This window comes from Dermacentor albipictus, chromosome 4, assembly GCF_038994185.2.
Source record: "Dermacentor albipictus isolate Rhodes 1998 colony chromosome 4, USDA_Dalb.pri_finalv2, whole genome shotgun sequence".
Classification (NCBI taxonomy): Eukaryota; Metazoa; Arthropoda; class Arachnida; order Ixodida; family Ixodidae; genus Dermacentor; species Dermacentor albipictus.
The window spans coordinates 63,891,337-63,911,796 of record NC_091824.1 but is presented as its reverse complement, the minus strand read 5'-3'; the positions used below and the strand labels follow the sequence as shown (position 1 = coordinate 63,911,796).

The window sequence follows — 20,460 nt, the reverse complement described above, 5'->3', positions numbered from 1 at the left end:
GTCGTTTTCAACACGTTATGTCCTGCCTAATTATTCTCGTTCTCGAGACGGACTGTAAAATATTTTACACCCTCAAAAGTGAGAAGGGTGATAATTTGTTCTGCAGTTTGGTGTTTACGACTGTGGTATATGAATACAGTAGCGTTAGTTAAAGCTATTCGTTTTCATCGTCCACTGATGGCCTTTCTTGATATTATATGGCGTGTTGACTTTCTTTTAGTATTCATAGCATTTCATAACCACTTACACACCTCGACTATCGAACTTGGGACGGCCACCTGCATGCCCTTAAGTCAAAGCGCGCCACACAATTTTTCTGCCTTAGTCGCTACTGTCCCCGCTTCCCCGGCAACCTTGCTTTCATCTCTCCTTGCGACCAGCTGTGTTTTAGCCATCAATGATTTCACACTTTTCACACTCTCACGGCGCTTTTTTTAGTTATTGTTAATATCAATTCACGCACAGTTAGACTTCATTCCAACTTCAATGTCCTCCTTAAAGGGGAAGACAAACTCCGGCCATAAAGATTCCGCGCTTCAACTTAAAGTGGAAGAAGAAAGAGGGCAGCAGGCAAAAAACATACAAACAAAGAGGGTGAAGAATACCATGAGCGAGAGTTTCGCCAGTTCTGCGATCGGTCTGCGTAACCAAACAAGTCACAAATAAAAGCCTCGTACTGTCGTACACCCTGTGAGGCACTTTATGATTTGATCGCTCGCTTCCTTCCTCTTATCTTCGTTTAGTTCATAGTAAACAAGGATACGAGGAATGAGAAAGAAAAGAAGAAAAACGGCCGATCAAAGACAGAACGGTTGAAATAATCTATATATTATTCTTTCTGCTTCATTACGTTCACTGTTATCTTTCTGACAAGACACCACAAACTAAAATATAAGCGACGTTCATGAAGCCCACCAGGGAAGACCAAACCTACTCGGTCCATGCTAACGTCAGCTCTGGCAGTAACAACTGTCTTATTTGATTGCATTGCGTGGGTCCTTCATACTGTAGGAATATGTTATCTGTTACGTGTTAGAATAAGAAAATTAAGGTATTTTTCTGTAAAAGCGTTAGTATTACTTGTTCACTAGCATACATTTAGAGCTTCGCTAGGCACAGTTCCTGTTTTAATCTTTTGTTTTTCGGAAACTGTACATTGGTGAATGGAAAGTTAATATCAAGTGGGGCATTGGACGACCGCATATGCTTGGAGCAGCTTGAGCTGTTAACACAAAGACCTTTCCTTAGTTTACTTGACTTAGTCGAACTTCTGCTGTTTGAAACTAGAATACTATGATCTGTTGCATCTATCGCTATTTGTTATCAAGCTCTTTCGAAGGCAGCTGCTTATTTGCGAGCTTGCTTTAAGTATGCAGTGGCCCATTACTTCAGACACATAGCAATTTGAATGTGTACGACTCTCAAGTTTGGGCTAAGTTCATTCTTCCGTCTCTATGAATAATTTCATAATTCCCAGGCCACAACCATTTATTGTATACCACGTAGATTCTTGTCTATACGAAGCCACGAAACAGATTTCCCCTAGTGCAATTAGTTGCTTAGCAGTCAGTAAATCAATAACGTCGCTTGATAATAAAATATTGCGGTTGAACTAGTGCAGCTACGAATTGAACGTGATTCCTTTTAGTTTTTTTCTCTTTAATCCGCTATTCTGAGTACAACCGAATTCTCGCTTTTCTGTGTCAAACTGCATCAGGCAGTAGACAATTCTGAATCGACTACGGAAGAACAAGGAAAAGGAGCAATTAATTTACTTTAAACACGTGTCCTTAATATTGTATTCTTGATCGAAACAATAGACATTTAATTTTGAATTATAATGTTGATAATGCAGCATGTGTGAATGAAGAAGTTATTCTAATAAAGTAGGTGCCTTGCCGTTTCAAATTTAAGCAGGCAAATCAGAAGAGGCGGCTGTCTATCTCCGGATGAGTGGGCTATGCAAGGCAAAAGTCCGCAGAACGTTTATTAGTTTGCAAAAGGATGGCAAGTTGGGCGAGTTGGTACGGTAACATGATCTTGGATTGTAGCGCGAAACGACACGCGCACAGACTGGAAGCAGGGAAGACGAGAACATGACAAGGTACGGAGACATCAGTTAACGATATGTTTAACTGATGTGTATATATATATATATATGTATGTATATATATATATATATATATATATATATATATATATATATATATATATATATATATATATATGTGTGTGTGTGTGTGTGTGTGTGTGTGTGTGTTCTTCGCTTCAATAAAACGTTTGTTGAGAGTTAGCGCTCGTCCTGTCTGTTTCTAGTCTGTATCCGTGGCCCTTCGCGCTACAATCCAAGCTCCTGTTTACTAGTTTATTGAAAGCGAAAATGATCGTCCACCCGTAAGTATCACAAAGCTGGGGAAACAAGTTTTACACTACTTTTGGGTGGATAAAAATGTCTCTTTCATGATAATTTCTCCCACTTATGCACTTTCGCGGAACTGACTTGCCATGTGAGTTTATCGGTCACAATAAAGTGCTTGTTAAAGCACACATTTTGACACTTGGCCGTTTCTGAAAGTAAATCAAAGTTGAATAAAATTACGTGTTCTTTGGTTTACTGGCGCGAAGCGAGCACGCTTTGTTTAGCAGAACCCGCCCTGGGCGTTATCTGGCGACACTTTTTGCCGGACCTTTTCTGTAGGCGAGGATTGCGTCACTCGCCAGGTGCTGCATGAAAGCGGGACAACAGACAGACCACAGCAACGTGTCCGCAGGCACACCGAAGCCGGTTACCTCGAGCGCAAAGCCTATCAGCGGCTAATGAAGTTTTCACCGCGGCCAGCGACTGGTCGTGTTCTGGCTCGTTCACGCGGACCTAACGCACCTTGAACATTCAACTTGCGTTCGATCTCGCCGTGCTAGACAGGGCTTGGCGCGCATGGTTGCGCAATAATGCTGCTTTATTTACGGTGCTTTGAATTGTCATTGGCGAACAAAATGTATTGTTGTTACAAGTCGAGTTCACTAAATAGTATCCTCCGAAGAAAAAAAATTATAATAGTGGTTTACTTTCGTAAAGCAATGAAAAGGGCTAGTTGAAGCATGTTCATGTTTACGTTGCACTGAATTTTACTTTGGCCAAAAAAATACAAAAGAGGGAACCAGGACGCACATGGATGAAATGCAAACTACGAAGAGTGCTTCGCCCGTCTGCGTCCTTGTTACCTTCGTTGTATTTTTTTTCCAGTGTATAGCTCAGCCCAACGTGATCAGGGATCGTTTAGCAACAACATTGATGTTGTTAGTGGTTTGAAGCGGGGAGGGTGGGGGTGAGTACAAGAAGGGAAAAGAAATATGGGGGCTCGCGAGGGCGCCTGCTGGACACCGCGTTAAGTGAGACAGTTGTTCAGTGTTAATCATCTTCAAGTAGACGCCACGTCAGGAAAGATAGAAAGCGACTGCAGCCTTGCGGTAAGACGGTATATTTTGTTAATCGGTCCGAGAAGTCGGTTTTGAGTGTATGAAACGTGTACTGTACTCTCGAATAGGGCGAGTGCACTGGCCTCTGTACCCCGTGGCACTGTATTAACTCATTTCTTCATATCCGCACGCATTTACCGGTGAACGAGATGGTCGTATAGGCTTAGAACTTCTGGAAAAAGTACACACGGGGAACTTTATTTCCACATCGGTATGCATCTCCCAGGCTAAAGAGTCGCTTATCTGTGCCGCGCAGGCTTCGTTCCTTGCGAAACTGATATCGAGAGTCCCTCGTGAGCTTGCGAGCGGATGAAACTGGGAGTCCGAGATCATCGTATTGAGCAATGCGGTGAATACCTAACAATTGAACCCCTTGGCGCGATGAGCCAGCCATGCATAGCGAGAAATGCCGAAATGGCATGCATGCACGAGCCCAAGCCCGCGACACTCTACCATGGTTGCCCACCTCCACGTGCCGCCTTGATGTAGAAAAGATATCTACTGGTCGGGTAATTAGTATGCGACGAGCATGGTTACAGTATTAGTTAAGGTTTGCTAGACAAAGAAGAAAAGGGATTCGCAGTTTATGGCTTATAACTCGCTCTTCCAAAGCAGCTTTAATCGGACCTATGGTGACGCTGGCATTAACGGCATATATATATATATATATATATATATATATATATATATATATATATATATATATATATATATATATATATATATATATATACATATATATATATATATATATATATATATATATATATATATGTGTGTGTGTGTGTGTGTGTGTGTGTGTGTGTGTAAGGGTACTTTTGCACTTGCACATAATCGGCGCAGACTTCGAACAACTGTCAAGCCACAGTGAAAGGAAACTATCGCTAACATTTTCTCGTCGGTTGCGTTGAACTATAAAAGAATTCTGTTTCTGTAAACATTATTCTTTATCTGTAATAGTAATCTGTGAATATACATAGAGCCTGCACAATTTGTAGATCGTATTGACTTTTTTAAATTAAATACTGGGAACCAGTAACAGTCCAACGCATGGCACGCAAAGAAAAGAAAAGGGGCATCTGCTTTTCTAGACTTTCTAGAATAATATTTACCTAAATACAAATATTTACAGCTTAACGTAACCGACCAGAAAATCTTAACGATCGTTTCCTTTCACTATGACTTGTCAGTTGTTCAAATTATGCGCTGATGATATTGAACTACAAAAGCAGCCTTACTGATGTTTCGATGTATATGTCGGCATGATTTTACCAATTACCATAAAAGGGCATCGGAGAAATCACACACCGGCCGCCGTTATTCCTCACAAATTTCTCGGTTAAAGGACATATGACTAGACATACTATTATAAAGACATATATATATATATATATATTATAAAGGACAGATTATTAAAGGACATGGTATTTGCACCATTCTAACCCTTCTCTTGCTTCCCCTCCTCCCTTCCCCAGCGTAGGGTAGCCAACCAGACCATTGACTGGTTAACGTCCCTGCCTTCCTATATTACTCTCTCTCTCTCTCTCTGCACCATTCTAACGCGTATCTTTTTTGAAGCTCCCGTTTTTACCTTGTTCTCCTTTTGGTCATCCTCTTGAATTTCCATCTCGCTCCTTCCCTGTGTATTCCCTACTTTCCCTTGGAGACACACATACTTTCGCTTGAGTGTGTTGTAGTGTCTCAAGGTTTACATGCGGGCGGTCGGTGGCGACCAAGGAGGTTTAGTTTAACCCGCTCATCACAGCTTCGGTTTAGACCAAGTCTTAACAACTCTTACAGTGGATGAGTGTGTGGATAATTTCAAATCGAATGGTCGGCGGAGTAATTTGAACTTCATGGTGTAAAGGAGTGGGGGAGAAACCGTGGATGTGCAACTGTCGTCATAATATATTCGTCACGCTCTGGTCATTCCGTGGTCTTCACGTCGTTTCTGTGACGCTGCTGTCATCGTCGCACAAATGCATCAGGATTACTTTGTTCTTATGCTGCCTGAGTCATGCTGCCGGTACTACACTGTGATCATTATTCAATTGTGGTCATCTTTGACACGCTGCCGTCGTCGACTTCCTTTCAAGGTCGTAATACCATCTTTGTCCACTTCAGCATGTCGTGCCGCGTACAAAACCTTGTCGACGATATTTTGTGCCGTCATCAACCAATGGCGTTATTGAAGTCGGATATATAAGTAGTTTGGTATGATTGATAGTATGTCCTTTTTATTTCTACGGTGCTCATAAGCTATGCGCTTACACTTTCACAATCTTCAATGATGGCTTCCGAAGCCATATTTACGCTTCCATTAGCGTATTTTCCCTAAATTTTGCCTAAATTTTTCTGGCCAAGCTAGGTTGGGCGTGTCGGATTAAATTTTTGGTGTTTCAAGTAATTCTGCTGAAAGCTCAAAAGAAAATGTTTAGAGTAAGGGAAGGAGATATCTACCGTGGACGCAATAAATGCATACAGTGCAGCCGACACCTCATCTGAAGGGCTGTAATGTGGAGGCTGATACCGCTTGGCGTTGCAAGGTTGTCTCCCTCTCAAATACTCTCCTAGCGCAGAGTTTCTACCTATGGTTATCTATCGGTGAAAAGCAGAAGCATTGCATTGTGTGTGATAAAATTATGCTGTAGTAGTTTTGACCTACAAAACCTCAGTACGGTTAGCTATTTCACGTAGCAACCAAGCCGCATGTTAAGAGTAATATAATTTCTTTACAATAGCAGTTAACAGCTTACCTTCTACCCTTTTTTTCGCTATCCCTTTCTTCGTTTCATGCTGTTCAGAAAGATGCAACACCAACGAGCCGGTTCGATACCTTACGGAGAGCTCGGGAATTGAGTTTTGCTCTGCTTTTTGATATTTTGCTGTGCCGAAGTGCTCGTGTGTTGTATTTCACCTCATTTTCAGCTACAGTGTTGCTTTCGTAAAGGTTTTTGTCGCTCTTTTTCTATGCCACAAGGCAGCTCTACTAAAGAAAACTTGTTTATGATGTGTTGAAGTAAAAGGAAACATTACCAACCATCATCGGCACAGCCATGGGAATAGAATGCCTGCTCTTGCGGTACTGATGTCGTCGCGAGTCTCACAATCTAACAGCCAAAATCAACAAGAACGTATCAGTAGAGAGTTCCGCAAATCTAACCACTGATACATTGTGCAACATTAGTTCCCAACAGTTTGCGCACGGCTTCACACATAACGGTAAGTCGAAGAGTGGTGGCGCCTACCCGTGTATTTCTGAGACCACAGCAGGCGACGTTGTAGTAGTCAAAGACAACGCTGTGCGAATCGCAATGAAGGCATTCTTGAGGAAATAATGCTGTGAAAACCCGCTGATCCTGCTGATATCCTTGTTCTTAATAACGAAGAAAATAATTATGAGATTAAGAAACGGTCCAACCAAGAATGGCAGCTGCTGTGCACGTGACCGCAAGCTTCTTGTACCAGATGGCGCCATATCTGATTTTGCTTTCTGCCGGTCAGCTATGCCTACCGTTTTAGTTCTGCAGCTTGCGGCTTTGAAAATTTTCTCCAGTAAAGTCAATTCTGTAATCTTGTAAGCACAAGTAATTAGAAGTGTAACAGCACGAGTTCTGGTTGTGGAAAAAACCGAAAACAAGACAAGGTTGACATAGGCACATTTCTCATCTGCAGATCGCGATCTGCCCTCCTGAATTGACAGAATCACAAGAATTGATATAATAAAGGAATATTACTTTACTAAATGCCTTCTTTTTAACACCCTTAGCCTACCATTTCAAGTACAACCCAAATACATTCAATGTCGTTCTGATCTTCTTTTTCTTCTAGAAAAAATGATGATTAATCCGTATTTTATTGGTGATGTCAGAGCTGGCATTAGACACGGCACAAAGCAGAGGTTGCTGCAACGGTATATTTGGTAGACAATACACTAAAGCGCCAGTACTTTAGCATACTAGGGGCTTTATGCGACAGCTTTCCTCCTCTACTTCATCCGTTTATCTGCTTGTACTTGCATACGAAACAATTTTAGTGCCTGATCGATGTGCAAGGGCAGACTTTCTGCAGCTATTCACAGCGTGTTTCATTTCTGAACCACCCGGACTGCCTTAGTTTGCTAAATTTGTTATTTCTTCAGCATCGTAAACGTATATCTATAACAAGGGATGAGGATCCCTTTCAACTGAGAGGCGCATGACAGACAGTGGGCAGACGGTCGCAGTCAGACAAGATAAAAGCAGGTCAGAACATTTCTTTGAAACCGTTTCTATAGGATGATGATGATAGGTGATGATGATGACTGAACTTTATTGAGACCACATGAAATTTTTTGGAGGCCATGCTTGCCGGTGATCTCCTCAGTCCGGGAAATCATTTGACCTGACCGCCTTCATTACTCATTCAACAGCTAACACCAGTCATCAGGGTTGTGGCTAGTGAGCTGGATCTTCCACTGCTCCGATGCTGGGTGGTGGACCGTGGGGATGTCAATGTTTCGATCGCATTCATACTTTGTGGAATAGGGTGTCTGGAGTGTGGCAGAATTTTCAGTCGCCTTTGTAATGTGCGGAATAAATGAGATTACATTGCGCGCTGCATGGGAAAGTGTTTAGTTCGTAGATGTCTGTAAGTTATCGCGTCTTTTTTTGAGAGCTTTGCTGTGTCTGTGTAATGACTCTTTTCCCCACCCTGTGGTGTGTGCAGGTAGGCCCGTGCATCTGCATGGTACAAGTTTGCCTAGAAGGACGGTTACTCCGTTTCCTATTGAGGAGTCCCAGAGAGTACTTTCTCGGACTGCTCGTTGCCTGCTATCGACGCGTGTCGCGGTTTCGAGACTATGCAGAGTTCGGGTAAGAGGTGGATACGTTCGATGATGCATAAGGAGGCTTTAGCTATTCTTATTGTGTAAATGCGGCACGCTGTATGTGAGTCTGTTAGTGTTAGGAGGATGATCTGTTCCGTTAAGTTGGCGGTGGTGATTGCATTGGACAAACTTTAATAAAGGTCCCGCAGGACACACGTCAGCACGCATTGGACGTCTCCCACGCAGGGACCGACAGGGAGTACCTGGCGACCGCTGCGTGAGCCAGATGGACGGCCCATTGCTGCTAGGACTATCGCTACATCCTCCGCAGTGTCTGCTGTACCATTGCTTCTGCAAATTTTAAAGCGAAGGTTTCCTCCCAGTCAAAAATTCCATCAAGCTACTGGCTTACATGTCTGATGGCTATACGTAATTTCGGACCTTGAAGGTCTACCGGTCTGATGGTCTACCGGTCTGATGGTCTACCAGTCTGATGGTCTACCAGTCTGATGGGCTACCAGTCAATTGGTCTCTACCAGTCTACTGGTCTACCAATCTATCGGTCCCTATTAGTTTGTCCATTAATGGCACAAATGCATGATTGCATCAATTTTAAGACATATTGGCACAGCTAGTCCTACGCAGGCTGAAGGAATAACATTCTTGTTTGTCTCAACCACCCATTCAGCACACCAGCATTGGTCCAACCATGGCCCAATGCTGGCAGAAATTGGTATCAATGTTTGACCAATGTTGGCATATTGGCAAAGTGCAACCCAATCCAATGCTGGCCCAGCGTTAAAGCCAAGATTGGACCAATGTTATGCCAATGCAGCAGCCATCGTAGGACCAGCGTTAAAGCCAAGATTGGGCCAATGTTATGCCAATGCAGCAGCCATCGTGCTGCCAGCGTAGGACCAGCGTTAAAGCCAAGATTGGACCAATGTTATGCCAATGCAGCAGCCATCGTAGGACCAGCGTTAAAGCCAAGATTGGGCCAATGTTATGCCAATGCAGCAGCCATCGTGCTGCCAGCGTAGGACCAGCGTTAAAGCCAAGATTGGACCAATGTTATGCCAATGCAGCAGCCATCGTAGGACCAGCGTTAAAGCCAAGATTGGGCCAATGTTATGCCAATGCAGCAGCCATCGTGCTGCCAGCGTAGTACCAGTGTTGAGCCATATCGTTGCCATTCTTAATGCCAGCTTTGAGCCAATGCCCTTTGCATGACGAATATTCCAGATATGCTGGCTTTAGAGCACGCACATATTCTTACCGCAAACATTTTGCTAGCGGCATTTTTTGTAGCAATTGTCCCCTTTCCGTCTTCCTCAATAGTAGCTAGGAAAGCTCGACAAAAAGATGTCAAGAAGCAGAAGTCATATATGATTGCAAATAATAATAAAAGAATACTGAAATTGACGTTTATGACAGTTTATTTGCGAATAAATTTTCACAAACAGGCATTTTTCATGGACCTAGATGGGTGACGCTCGGTTATCTTCAAACAGTTCATTTACAGGCACTGCCCTCAGGATAGGAATTGGGCAAGGTGCCGAGGACGGTGGGCTGGCCAGGGGTTTCAGGGCAGGGAGCTGACGTCGGTAGGCAGGTTTGTCAGTGCTTGGATGACAGCGGGCTTATCAGGCCCCCGAGGACCACGATAACGCGGTGGTTTCGTTGATATTGCTACCATATCCCATAGCGACTTCACCATTACTTGGAGGCAATGTTTGCACTGTAAAATGAAAAGAAACATTGTCAGAGATGTTGGTATGACAAATGTATGTGGGAGAGTTTTCATTTGAAAAATCGCCATACTGCCACAATATTATAAGTCTGAGCAGAGAGTTCGAAGGGGTGAATCAAGAAACTTTCTTGCAAGAGATTTGTCAGGTAACACTTCTTGATATTTCGACATATATGGCATACCTTGTACAAGGTCTAACGTAATGTTTAGAACAGACATAAAATGCGCAGGATCCGTCCGCTTTGTTTACAGCTCACACCTAGTCAGCGTAACACCTTAAAATTAAAAATTGCAGCAAAACCTGCTGCAGCACAAAAAGCCTAGTTTCAGACTGTGTAGACACAATGCGGCCTTCGTGCGAAATTTTTAATGTGGAAACCGAGAAGTTCCGTCAAGAAACACTAGTAAAAGAAGCATTTATTATACGAAAAGAAAGAAATACTGTCAGCTGGAAATGATGCTTGACCTATACCAGTGAGAAGAAGCGCGGTTCCTCGGTATCACTAGCAGGATCAGGCCGCACGCGTGGTTTGATAAAATCATAGTCCTGGAATTTGGGTGAAATTCACAGAGATTTACACGTGGTTCTACTCCAGGCACTATTCAAAGACTGCAAATAAAAAGAGCTATTTAATTACAGGCACTCTACATTAGCCAGGCCTGTTTCAGTAATATATATACCGCGTGATATTGCTTGGGTGATATAGCTTGGGTGATATTGCTTCTGATAAAACTTATAACATGCGCAAAACAAATGCACTCACCATTGTATGATCCATGCTTCTTTGTATCCGAGTTCATCCCACATCGAAGACGGTGGCCACGAGCGCCGACTTTTTTTCTAATTGTTGTTTCGCCTATATTAATTCTAACACTCACAAAAATTCGTGGCCACATTGCTGCGTATTTCAATATGTAGGCGTCTCAGTAGGAATGACGAGCGCAAGCGAGCATTTTTCACGAGAGGAGTGCGCTGGCAAGAACGGACGGCAAGCACTCAGGCGGTGTTGCACCCAGTCGGCGTGCTAGCGACGCATAGAAGGAAAGAGCGAAAGGAAAGGGTGAACGAAGAATGCGGCGTAAACGCCACTTTCCCCCGCTGAACCTGGCCCGACCGGGTTTTGGGGTGGCAGCGATGGAGGGCGACAAGGAGGACAATAGACAGTTTTAGCAGAACGTTTTTGACGGTCCGCTCCGCTCTCCCGTTCCCGCTCACAGTTAGCGGAGCGGCGGGCGAAGAATCAGTTTTAGCGGAGCGCCCGGCTGCGTCTGAAAGGCATGTATGGGCATGTGCTCGCCTGACGCGCCACCTTGCCGCAGAAGGTAAAACCGCTATAAACATAATACTCAAGTTGTAAGAATTGCCGCAATAAAATAATATATTTGGAATTACCCAAATGTCTGAAGGCATTTCAGGCAATACATTGCATTTTCTTTTTTTCTCTATATATATAATCCTTACATTAACAAAGCCGTTACGCTGTGTAGTAGCCAAGGCAAGGTCTTTTGCTCTTTCAGTACACATGGTCCGCATAAACGTGCACACAAGTGACAAGCGTGTTCATCTCTGTTCACCTCTGACACGTCCGCTGTTCTCCCAGAGTTTAGGTGTATCGCACTGCTAGAAAACTGCAAGACATGACGACACGGCAGAGCATCTTGCAAGACCCGGTGCTACTAAATCAACTTAATTGGAGGGACCTAGAGGACATTTTGCTGTGTGAAGTTTTTGGCAGCACACGGAGAGACCCGCTTTCGGCCAACGGACTTTTGAACATGGATACCATGGACGCTGGTGTTTTCAGATCGTATTTCCGGTTTGAAAAAAACGACATATCAAGGCTTCATAATGCCTTGAGGATGCCAGCTGTCATCAAAACAGCTCAACGAGTGACTGTGCCAGGAGAGGAGAGTTTGTGTATTACGCTACGCCGGCTCTCGTACCCCAACAGACTGTGCGATCTGGAGCACCTTTTTGGGAGGCATTATTCAGTTATATCATCACTGACGAATATCGTTCTTTCGCACATCGAAAGCAACTTCAAACACCTTTTGAAGGACGTGAACAGTCACTCCTGGCTTGACATCCCTACCTTGGAGGAATTCTCACAGGTTGGTATCAGACATTTTGGTTCGTGCCCGTCATTATTTATTTATATTTTTTTCACACCTAAACTTTGCAGGCCGTGCATTCCAAAGGTGCACCCCTGGATAACTGTTGGGGCTTCATCGACGGCACCGCGAGGGCTATCTGCCGCCCGTCGACAAATCAGAAGATGTTTTTTTCCGGGCACAAGCGCACCCATGCTGTAAAGTACCAGTCGATCATGTGTCCAAACGGCATAATCTGCCAATTAAATGGACCGTACTTCGGCAGCCGACATGATGCAGGTGAGTTGATCCAACAGAGACGAGAGTTCCTATTCGCAAGTTGTTACTAGACGTGATCGACGCAGCCGTCATGTTCAGTTACATGCTCATTGGCATAAATGCATTCACAATATGTAGATCAAGGACGGTACATTTTCAGTAAGCAGCAATTAACGAAGGTTAGCAAAATAATACATGTGGTAAAGTACATAAGCAAGAACATCAACTTGTCGTGCAGCCTTGAAAAACCTTGTATTGCTCTTTCTGAAAAAGTTTCTGTAAAATATTTTTCTCGTGCCAGGAATGAGAATGCCCTGGATTACGGTGAGCTAAAATTCAACAGTTTTCAAGGCTCATATGTTTGTAACACATGTATTTCAAGAAGGTAATAATTATGCTAAGTAGGCAGACAAAAACAAGTACGTTTTCAAGAAATATCAAACTACTGTACGGCAACATTTTAAAATATAACTCTAAACTGTTTAGAAGGGAAGGGCACTTAAACAAATAATTTTTCATAATTTGTAGCAACTTGTGGCAGGGCAACGTTATTTGATAAAGCAAATGTAGCTATAGAATGAGTGTGTATGAATGTATGCGTGATAAAATGAGAAAATTGTAGCAATGCTGAATACTGAACGAACTTTAATTAGGGCTCTCATGAGAAAACCAGTTTATTTCCTAACGACTGAAGCAATTTGAAAATAAAAATTTTTATTAAGACCTGTGACAACTCCTGAGAACATTCTATGGTTAACTTTTTTATTTCAATCTTGCTTATCAGTAATTGTAAATTCAATGCAAATACATTTTACAGGGTGTGCAACTGTCACATTTGTGAGGAGTAATTAGTTTTGTTAAACAAAATTCTGAAAAGGTGCAAGCAGTGCAGGTTGTCTGCCGCGTTGCACACGCTGCAAGGTTCAAGGGTGCACTGCACCATGTCAGCACCTTGCCTTGCACCCCATGCAATCGAGGACCCAATTGCAGGCGGCACAGCTGTACTGCAGAGTATAGGGACCTATGTGCAGAGAAACTTGGCTGAATAGGGATAGACCTGTAGGTTGGTTTACCTTGTGTACTTTGAGACGGCACAGATAATAACATGCAAAATATAAAGCTAGGTGATGCAACTGATAAAACAGTCTACTATTGCCTATTTTGTCTTGGTTGCAGCGGTTTTGGGAGATGGCATCATATTCTGAGTGCAAAAACCACTTTGTGATCTTGCAGGTATACTCCGAATAAGTAGGACCTATGAAAAACTAGAAAAACTTGTCCAGGGCCACAGCTATTGCATCTATGGTGATCCTGCATATCCCCTGAGGCCACTGTTGCTGAAGCCCTACAGCGCAACATCTTCTAGTGGGCACCAGTTGCTATTCAACAAGCAAATGAGCAAAGTGCGCCAAGCTGTTGAATGGGGTTTTGGCAAGATTGCTGGCTTATTTGCATTTGTTGACTTTCGAAAAAATCAAAAACTGTACCGCCAGAATTTGCCGCAAATGTACAAAGTAAGTGCCCTTCTGGCCAACTGCCACACCTGCCTCTATGGCTCACAGGTGTCAACTTACTTTGGTCTTGAGCCACCAGCCTTGGAAATGTACCTGAATTTGCGGTGAAATCACCTAGCCGAAAGGTGAGATGATGGGGTACGTGCTCGAATTCTGACTGATGTGCCCAGTCAAAATGCTCTGCTAGCAGCGTCGACTGCCGAGGATCTGAGGATTACCTATATTCAGGCACCAGTTATATTCAGACTGGGATACATAGCGCAACAAAATATGACACAGAGACAAGCAGAACTGTATGGTGATGTAACTGATGTACACAGGACGAGCGCTGAGCGCTCGTCCTGTGTTCTGCTTGTCTCTGTGTCATATTTTGTTGCGCTATGTATCCCAGTCTGAATATAACTGGTGCCTGAATATAATCCCCAGATCCTCGGCATTCGACGCTGCTAGCAGAGCATTTTGACTGGGCACGTCAGTCAGAATTCGAGCACGTACCCCATCATCTCACCGCTCGTCCTGTGTTCCGCTTGTCTCTGTGTCATATTTTCTTGCGCTATGTATCCCAGTCTGAATGTATCCCACCAACACACCCACACTTCTTCCCCACCAGTTATATGTCCAGCTGTGGTGCAGAAGGGCTGCCGATTGGGCAAGTTGGAGTTCCATGGTAACAATAAAATTCAAACAGTGCTAGACGACAGGACCAGAAAGAGGAGGAGACAAACACAGCGCTGAACTTACAACTGATTTATTTGAAGTAAGAAGTCAACATTTATACATACAAAACTGGGCACGCATGTGCCCGGTCATACATCGATGATCAGATACAAACTCCGGACAGCCAACATGCGCACGCGTTGTACCTGCCTTGCAATCTACCCTTTATGCAGCAATGCCATTTCTTTCGCTGACAAGGTTAAAGATGTTTTGCTAACGCAACTATTAGATTTTCTGATGATATGGAATGCTTCAGTGACTTCTCTGGTAGCCTTGTCACTATGAAAAAATAACAATTGTGTATCGTCAAACAAAGGTACGCATTTACAAATACTGCAATGCTTTGCCAGGTTAGTGTCTTTTTTGTCCAATGAATTGGCATGCTCCATTAGTCTAATATTGATGCAACGGCCTGTCTGGCATATGTAAGTTTGACCACAAGATAAAGGAATTGGGTAGACAGCGCCCTTCTTGCAACTGATGTACTTATTGACATGATTTACCTTGCATGCAGCATACCGTTTAAAGCCTTCCTGCTTCCTCTGGAATGCTGCCCCTAATTTACCCAGCTTCATCGGAGCAGAAAAAACTACCCTCACACCATACTTGGCCCCTACCCTCTTAAAACGATGTGACAACGCGTGCTCATAAGGCAGACAACTTTTTTCCCCACATTTTCTTTGGGCTGTTACGAACATTTTAGCGTTTTTATAATCTTATTAGCACCAGCCACAATTACAGAATCTGGAAAACCGGCCTCTCTGCATCTCTGGCCTTGGACCATCAGGCTACTGGACATTTGATGAGTACACGATTTTTAGACAGCCATACCAATACATCCTGTTACAATTCCGAATTTAACAAGCTTAGAGTGACAAGACGCGTAGTTTACAAGAGGTTTTTCACTCCTGGGAGCGTATCGCCAGCATACATGGTTAGACAAAAAGGTCAAATTCAGATCTAAGAACTGCAGGTCGTTGCTGTGTGGGATCTCATGTGTGAAGCTCAGTCCAGACCCATGCTTAGTTAGAAAAAACATCGATTAAGTCAGGTACACATTCAGCACCCTTAGACCCAACTAAAATTAGGAAGTCGTTCACGCATCGAACAATTCGAATATACCTTCCATTTAAGTCCTTCTCTACTTTCCTGTCAACATAACTTAGAAAAATGATACTAAGTATTGGGGCAATTTTGGCACCAATACACACCCTCGACTTTTGCTTCAATACTTTGTCTTCCCACATTACATGTGTATTCTCTAAATGAAAGGATAAACGTTCCATGAAAGACCCACTCGAACTGCCAAAATTATTTTGGAATGTGCACTCATCGTGCCCAGTTTTGTACGCATAAATGTTGACTTCTTCAAATAAATCAGCTGCAAGTTCAGCGCCGTGTTTGCCTCCTCTTTCTGGTCCTGTCGTCTAGCGCTGTTTGAATTTTATTCTTACCAGCTGTGGTGCCCAGCCAGCATGAAGTTAATTTGCCTGATAGGCGTGTAACTGAGCCGACTGGTTCTATGTAGGCACCTTCACGACAAATGACTGATGTGTGTAGTCCCTATGCTTTCTCCAAAACACCTAATGCTCATGTCTTTGAGCCTTCGTGCTCACATGCATCATCATTATCATCAGCCTGGTTACGCCCACTGCAGAGCAAAGGCCTCTCCCATACTTCAACAACCCCGGTCATGTACTAATTGTGGCCATGCCGTGCCTGCAAACTTCTTTATCTCATCCGCCCACCTAACTTTCTGCCGCCCCCTGCTACCCTTCCCTTGGGATCCAGTTCGTAACCCTTAATGACCATCGGTTATCTTCCCTCCTCATTACATGTCCTGCCCATGCCCATTTCTCTTTCTTGATTTCAACTAAGATGTCATTAACTCGCGTTTGTTCCCTCACCCAATCTGCTCTTTTCTTATCCCTTAACGTTACACCTATCATTCTTCTTTCCATAGCTCGTTGCGTCGTCCTCAATTTGAGTAGAACCCTTTTTGTAAGCCTCCAGGTTTCTGCCCCGTAGGTGAGTACTGGTAAGACACAGCTATTATATACTTTTCTCTTGAGGGATAATGGCAACCTGCTGTTCATGATCTGAGAATGCGTGCCAAATGCTCCCCAGCCCATTCTTATTCTTCTGATTATTTCCTTCTCATGATCCGGATCCGCCGTCACTACCTGCCCTAAGTAGATGTATTCCCTTACGACTTCCAGTGCCTCGCTGCCTATTGTAAATTGCTGTCCTCTACCGAGACTGTTAAGCATTACTTTAGTTTTCTGCAGATTAATTTTTGCTCACATGCAGTTCTTCACAAATCTGCGTTCCCAGCCGTGTCTAAGGAGCGCGTCGATGAATCTTCGGATTCTTTTGAATCTTGTTCGCTGCCCCGAGTCGCCTGACAGGCGCTTCAGTGAGCTAGAAAGCTCAAATTTCAAGTCTTTACCTCCGCCCCCTGTTTTGCCTGGTGGGTGCTTAGCTGAACAGCAAAGCTCAAAAGTAACTTCGGAGCCATTGCTGGCACCTATAACGGGACTTACATGGCAGTCAAGAAGGCGGCACCAGAAACCACACCACTTTTATGATAATGTTTCATGTGTTCATAGTTCCTGTTATTCCTTTGCATTTCTATGTTACATACCTGGACAGGTGTGCAGATATTTTTTTGGGGCTGCTGTGCAGTTCATTGCGTTCTTAGTATTTTCATGTTTGTTCTATTACAGTGCGACTATGGACATAAGTTTGCACTTGTCTTTATCTGCTTCGCAGTGCAGTTGCAACATAATTTTCTCGTTTTGCGTGTTTGTATTTGCATTGAACAAAAAATGAGTGCTCTATTTTGTCACATTTCTTTTTGTTCTGCAAGGGGGGAGAGTTGGGAGTTACTTTGGCATTGTATAATGTACACCATTAACGAATGTATAGTGATGTTCCTTCCCCTGTCTTACTTTCAAAAAAGAGGGAGATGGTGTTTTTTCGGGGCTTCGGTTTCAGAACTGAAACCCCAATATAAGACTATGCTTTGCTATAAAAAAGCTTACTGCTTTTGTTGTTCATTGCTCAACCATGTAAAAAATGAATGTATGTCACTAGAACGTGTTTCCTCGAAAAATTTGTGCTTGTTGGTGTATGATAGAATTGCAAAAAAAATGGTTAAAGGAACAAAAAAGGGATTTTAAACATCAGCTTTATGCACGAAAATGTTTCAAGGGTTCGTTTTCCACAGATTTTTAGTTTGTCCCCTCCAAACTTTTGTTCTTGTCTTCTTGTGTGCACCTTTTCTTTTTCTACCTTGTGCAGCACTAGTGCAGTCAGAGAAGGACTTTGGCAAATGCTTTGCGAGATAATTTTTTCATTGTGCGAAGGCCACATTCCAATTCAACTTGTGTCATCTGTAAACAAAAAGGGGTTCTCTAATGCGGACTCAGCTAGCTAACCGCGCACTTGGCTAAAACACTAGCTCAGGCCGACAGTGGCCCGCGAATATGCCACTGTGGGCCAGAAAACGCGACGCAAAGCAAGGCTCACGCGTAGACTCGTCCCAAGCGGCTCCCACGCAACAAGGGCGCCTCGCGAACTTGGGGGAGCAAGCAGACACACAACCTTTCTCTTTGAAATGCAACTTTACTCTCTCCGACACAGGCTACTGTACACCGCCAGGGTCGTAAAACGCGGGACTCGAGGCGGAGGGAGATGCCTGCGGTCAGCGAAGGGGGGTCGAACCAGGGGTGGCGGCGAGGCTGCAGGCATGCAGCCCGCCGTTTGTGGGACTGTCTCCTCTATGTCTTCCAGGCACCTCGATTTCTTAGAAAAACAGGGTCTTGTAGTGAAGGCGCGGTGTTCGTTGCTTACACTCGACCATCCTGCACGATCTCGTCCCGAGAGAGTCTCGTCATTCTCACTCGCTGTTCGACGCCAATTTAAACTGTTTCATCTGGCTTACATGGGCGCTCGTGACATGGTCTGGCCGCGTCGACACCTTCGATATTCGTAGGTTCGAGATGCGATATGTGTCTGCAGGCAGCACCTTTGTAACAATGTGCGGGCCTCTGTGTTTAGGTTGCGTGTTCGTAGGCTGTCCTGTGTCAACTGTTTGTGGCCACGGAGGCGGCGGTAGTCGATCACCCTCTTGTATGCGCAATCCTTTCTTCTGTGCAAGAAGAACAGGGCTGCTGTACTGGAAACTACTGTCACGGATTAATCCACATGATTTCAGCTCATCAGTAATGTGCTTCAGTACCCGCCTTTCATAGTAAGAGCTGCGGTATGGTGGCTGGAAAACCGGCTTGCTTCCAGGGAGCTCCACGATTTTCATTTCAGCAATGCCGGTGCACCCCAGTTCTTCGATTTGCACTGCACAACAATTATTATGCTTGTTAAGCAACACGCAGGGCTGTGTTTTCTCTTCTCCATAGACGATCGAGCCAATATTACTGTCACTTTGGCTTATTAATTGCAGCGCATGGGCCTCCTCATTGGCAGTCAGTAAAACTTGCTCTGGCATGTTGCAAGGAGCGGGTGTACACTTGAGTTTATTACCTTGCTTCATGGGCAACTTGACATCGCTGTAGTTCGCAACCGGGTCACTGAAAACATCAGGTTCATCAAGGGAAGGCGTTCCCGACACAGACAGAACCGTCCGAGGGGCAGCCTCAACGCTTTCGCGACCCTTGACGACCTCTCTGTCTTTCCAATTCTGCAACAAGACCTGCCAGCTCTTGTGCTTCCCTTTGGTTTAGCAAATGGGCACACCCACCACTACGGACCAGAAGCAAATCGGGCAAGTCAATCACATCCGTACCAATGATGACGTCAGGTCCAACAAAGGTGTCGTCACTGACTATGTAAAAGTGGACGGCGGGAAGATCAACATCATCGACGTGCACCCTTAAGTCCAGTTCGCCGAGGGATGACAGCTGTCCACCCACACCGCGTATGGCCGCTCCGGGAGGTACCGTAAGCTCCCTGTTTGGCTGCACGGATGGCGTCAGCTTGATCAAGCTCACATCGGCACCCGTATCGAGAAGAGCGGCATCCATTTGCCGTCAATGCAAACGCTTTTGTACAACCTCTTTGAAGGCGTGGTGCGTACAATATTGGTCACGTTCTCTGAGCGGCCCTGATTCGGACAAAATTTCGCGCTGTGCCCATCGTAATTGCACTTCGTGCAGTGAAGTGGCCGCCGTGGCTCAGAACACTGACGCGACAGGTGGCCTGTTTTTTAGCAGTTGTAACAACATACTCCGTCCGCGTGTCGCACTCCTCGCACGGTACTGCTGCGTACAGCATCGTCTACTTCTATTGACGAAGGAAATGGCTGGTGGCCACTGCTCGGTCGGCTTCGGCTGCTGAATCTTTGTGCCGATGGGAATTGCTTTTCGCGGCTTTCTGTAAAATTTTCATATGCTTTGATAGCTTGAAGCAACTCGTCCACAGTTCTGTAGCTTCTGTCCCGCAGCGCGAAACTCAATTCAGTCGACCAGAGACATCTGACAATCTCAGTAATTGTGTCCGGCAGACTTAGCTTGACCCTGGTGCACATTCGTTGCTTTTCTCTGACGTACTTCGTCACCTCCTCATCACGACTTTGAACTCGTTCGGCCATTCTCCTCCATAAGTCCGGCAAGCTTTCTTCAGTCACGAAAGCTGATTTAAATGCAGTTTCGAACTCTTGCCACGACTGATGCCTTGTTGCTGACGAGATTAGCCAATCCTTAGCGGGGCCCTGCAGCTTGAGGTGAATTGCAGTTAGGCGTTGTTGTTCAGACCAGTTAGCTAAGTCCGCAATGTGCGAAAATGTTTCCAGCCAATCTTCAGCACTG

At 44.4% G+C, this 20,460-nt stretch overlaps 1 protein-coding gene across 1 annotated transcript; it reads left to right on the top strand.

Moving 5' to 3' along the window:
- The first annotated feature begins 11,672 nt into the window (after positions 1–11,672).
- Positions 11,673–14,026, top strand: LOC139059535 (uncharacterized). Its single transcript, XM_070537956.1, has 3 exons — positions 11,673–12,146; positions 12,218–12,425; positions 13,638–14,026. Exons 1-3 carry the CDS (start codon positions 11,673–11,675, stop codon positions 14,024–14,026), a joined length of 1,071 nt encoding a protein of 356 aa, XP_070394057.1.
- Positions 14,027–20,460: the final 6,434 nt, after the last annotated feature.

Coding starts and splice junctions, on each gene's coding strand:
- LOC139059535 (XM_070537956.1), top strand. CDS start 11,673: ATGACGACACGGCAGAGCATCTTGCAAGACCCGGTGCTACTAAATCAA. Junction 12,147..12,217: donor CCTTGGAGGAATTCTCACAG/GTTGGTATCAGA, acceptor TAAACTTTGCAG/GCCGTGCATTCCAAAGGTGC. Junction 12,426..13,637: donor CGGCAGCCGACATGATGCAG/GTGAGTTGATCC, acceptor GTGATCTTGCAG/GTATACTCCGAATAAGTAGG.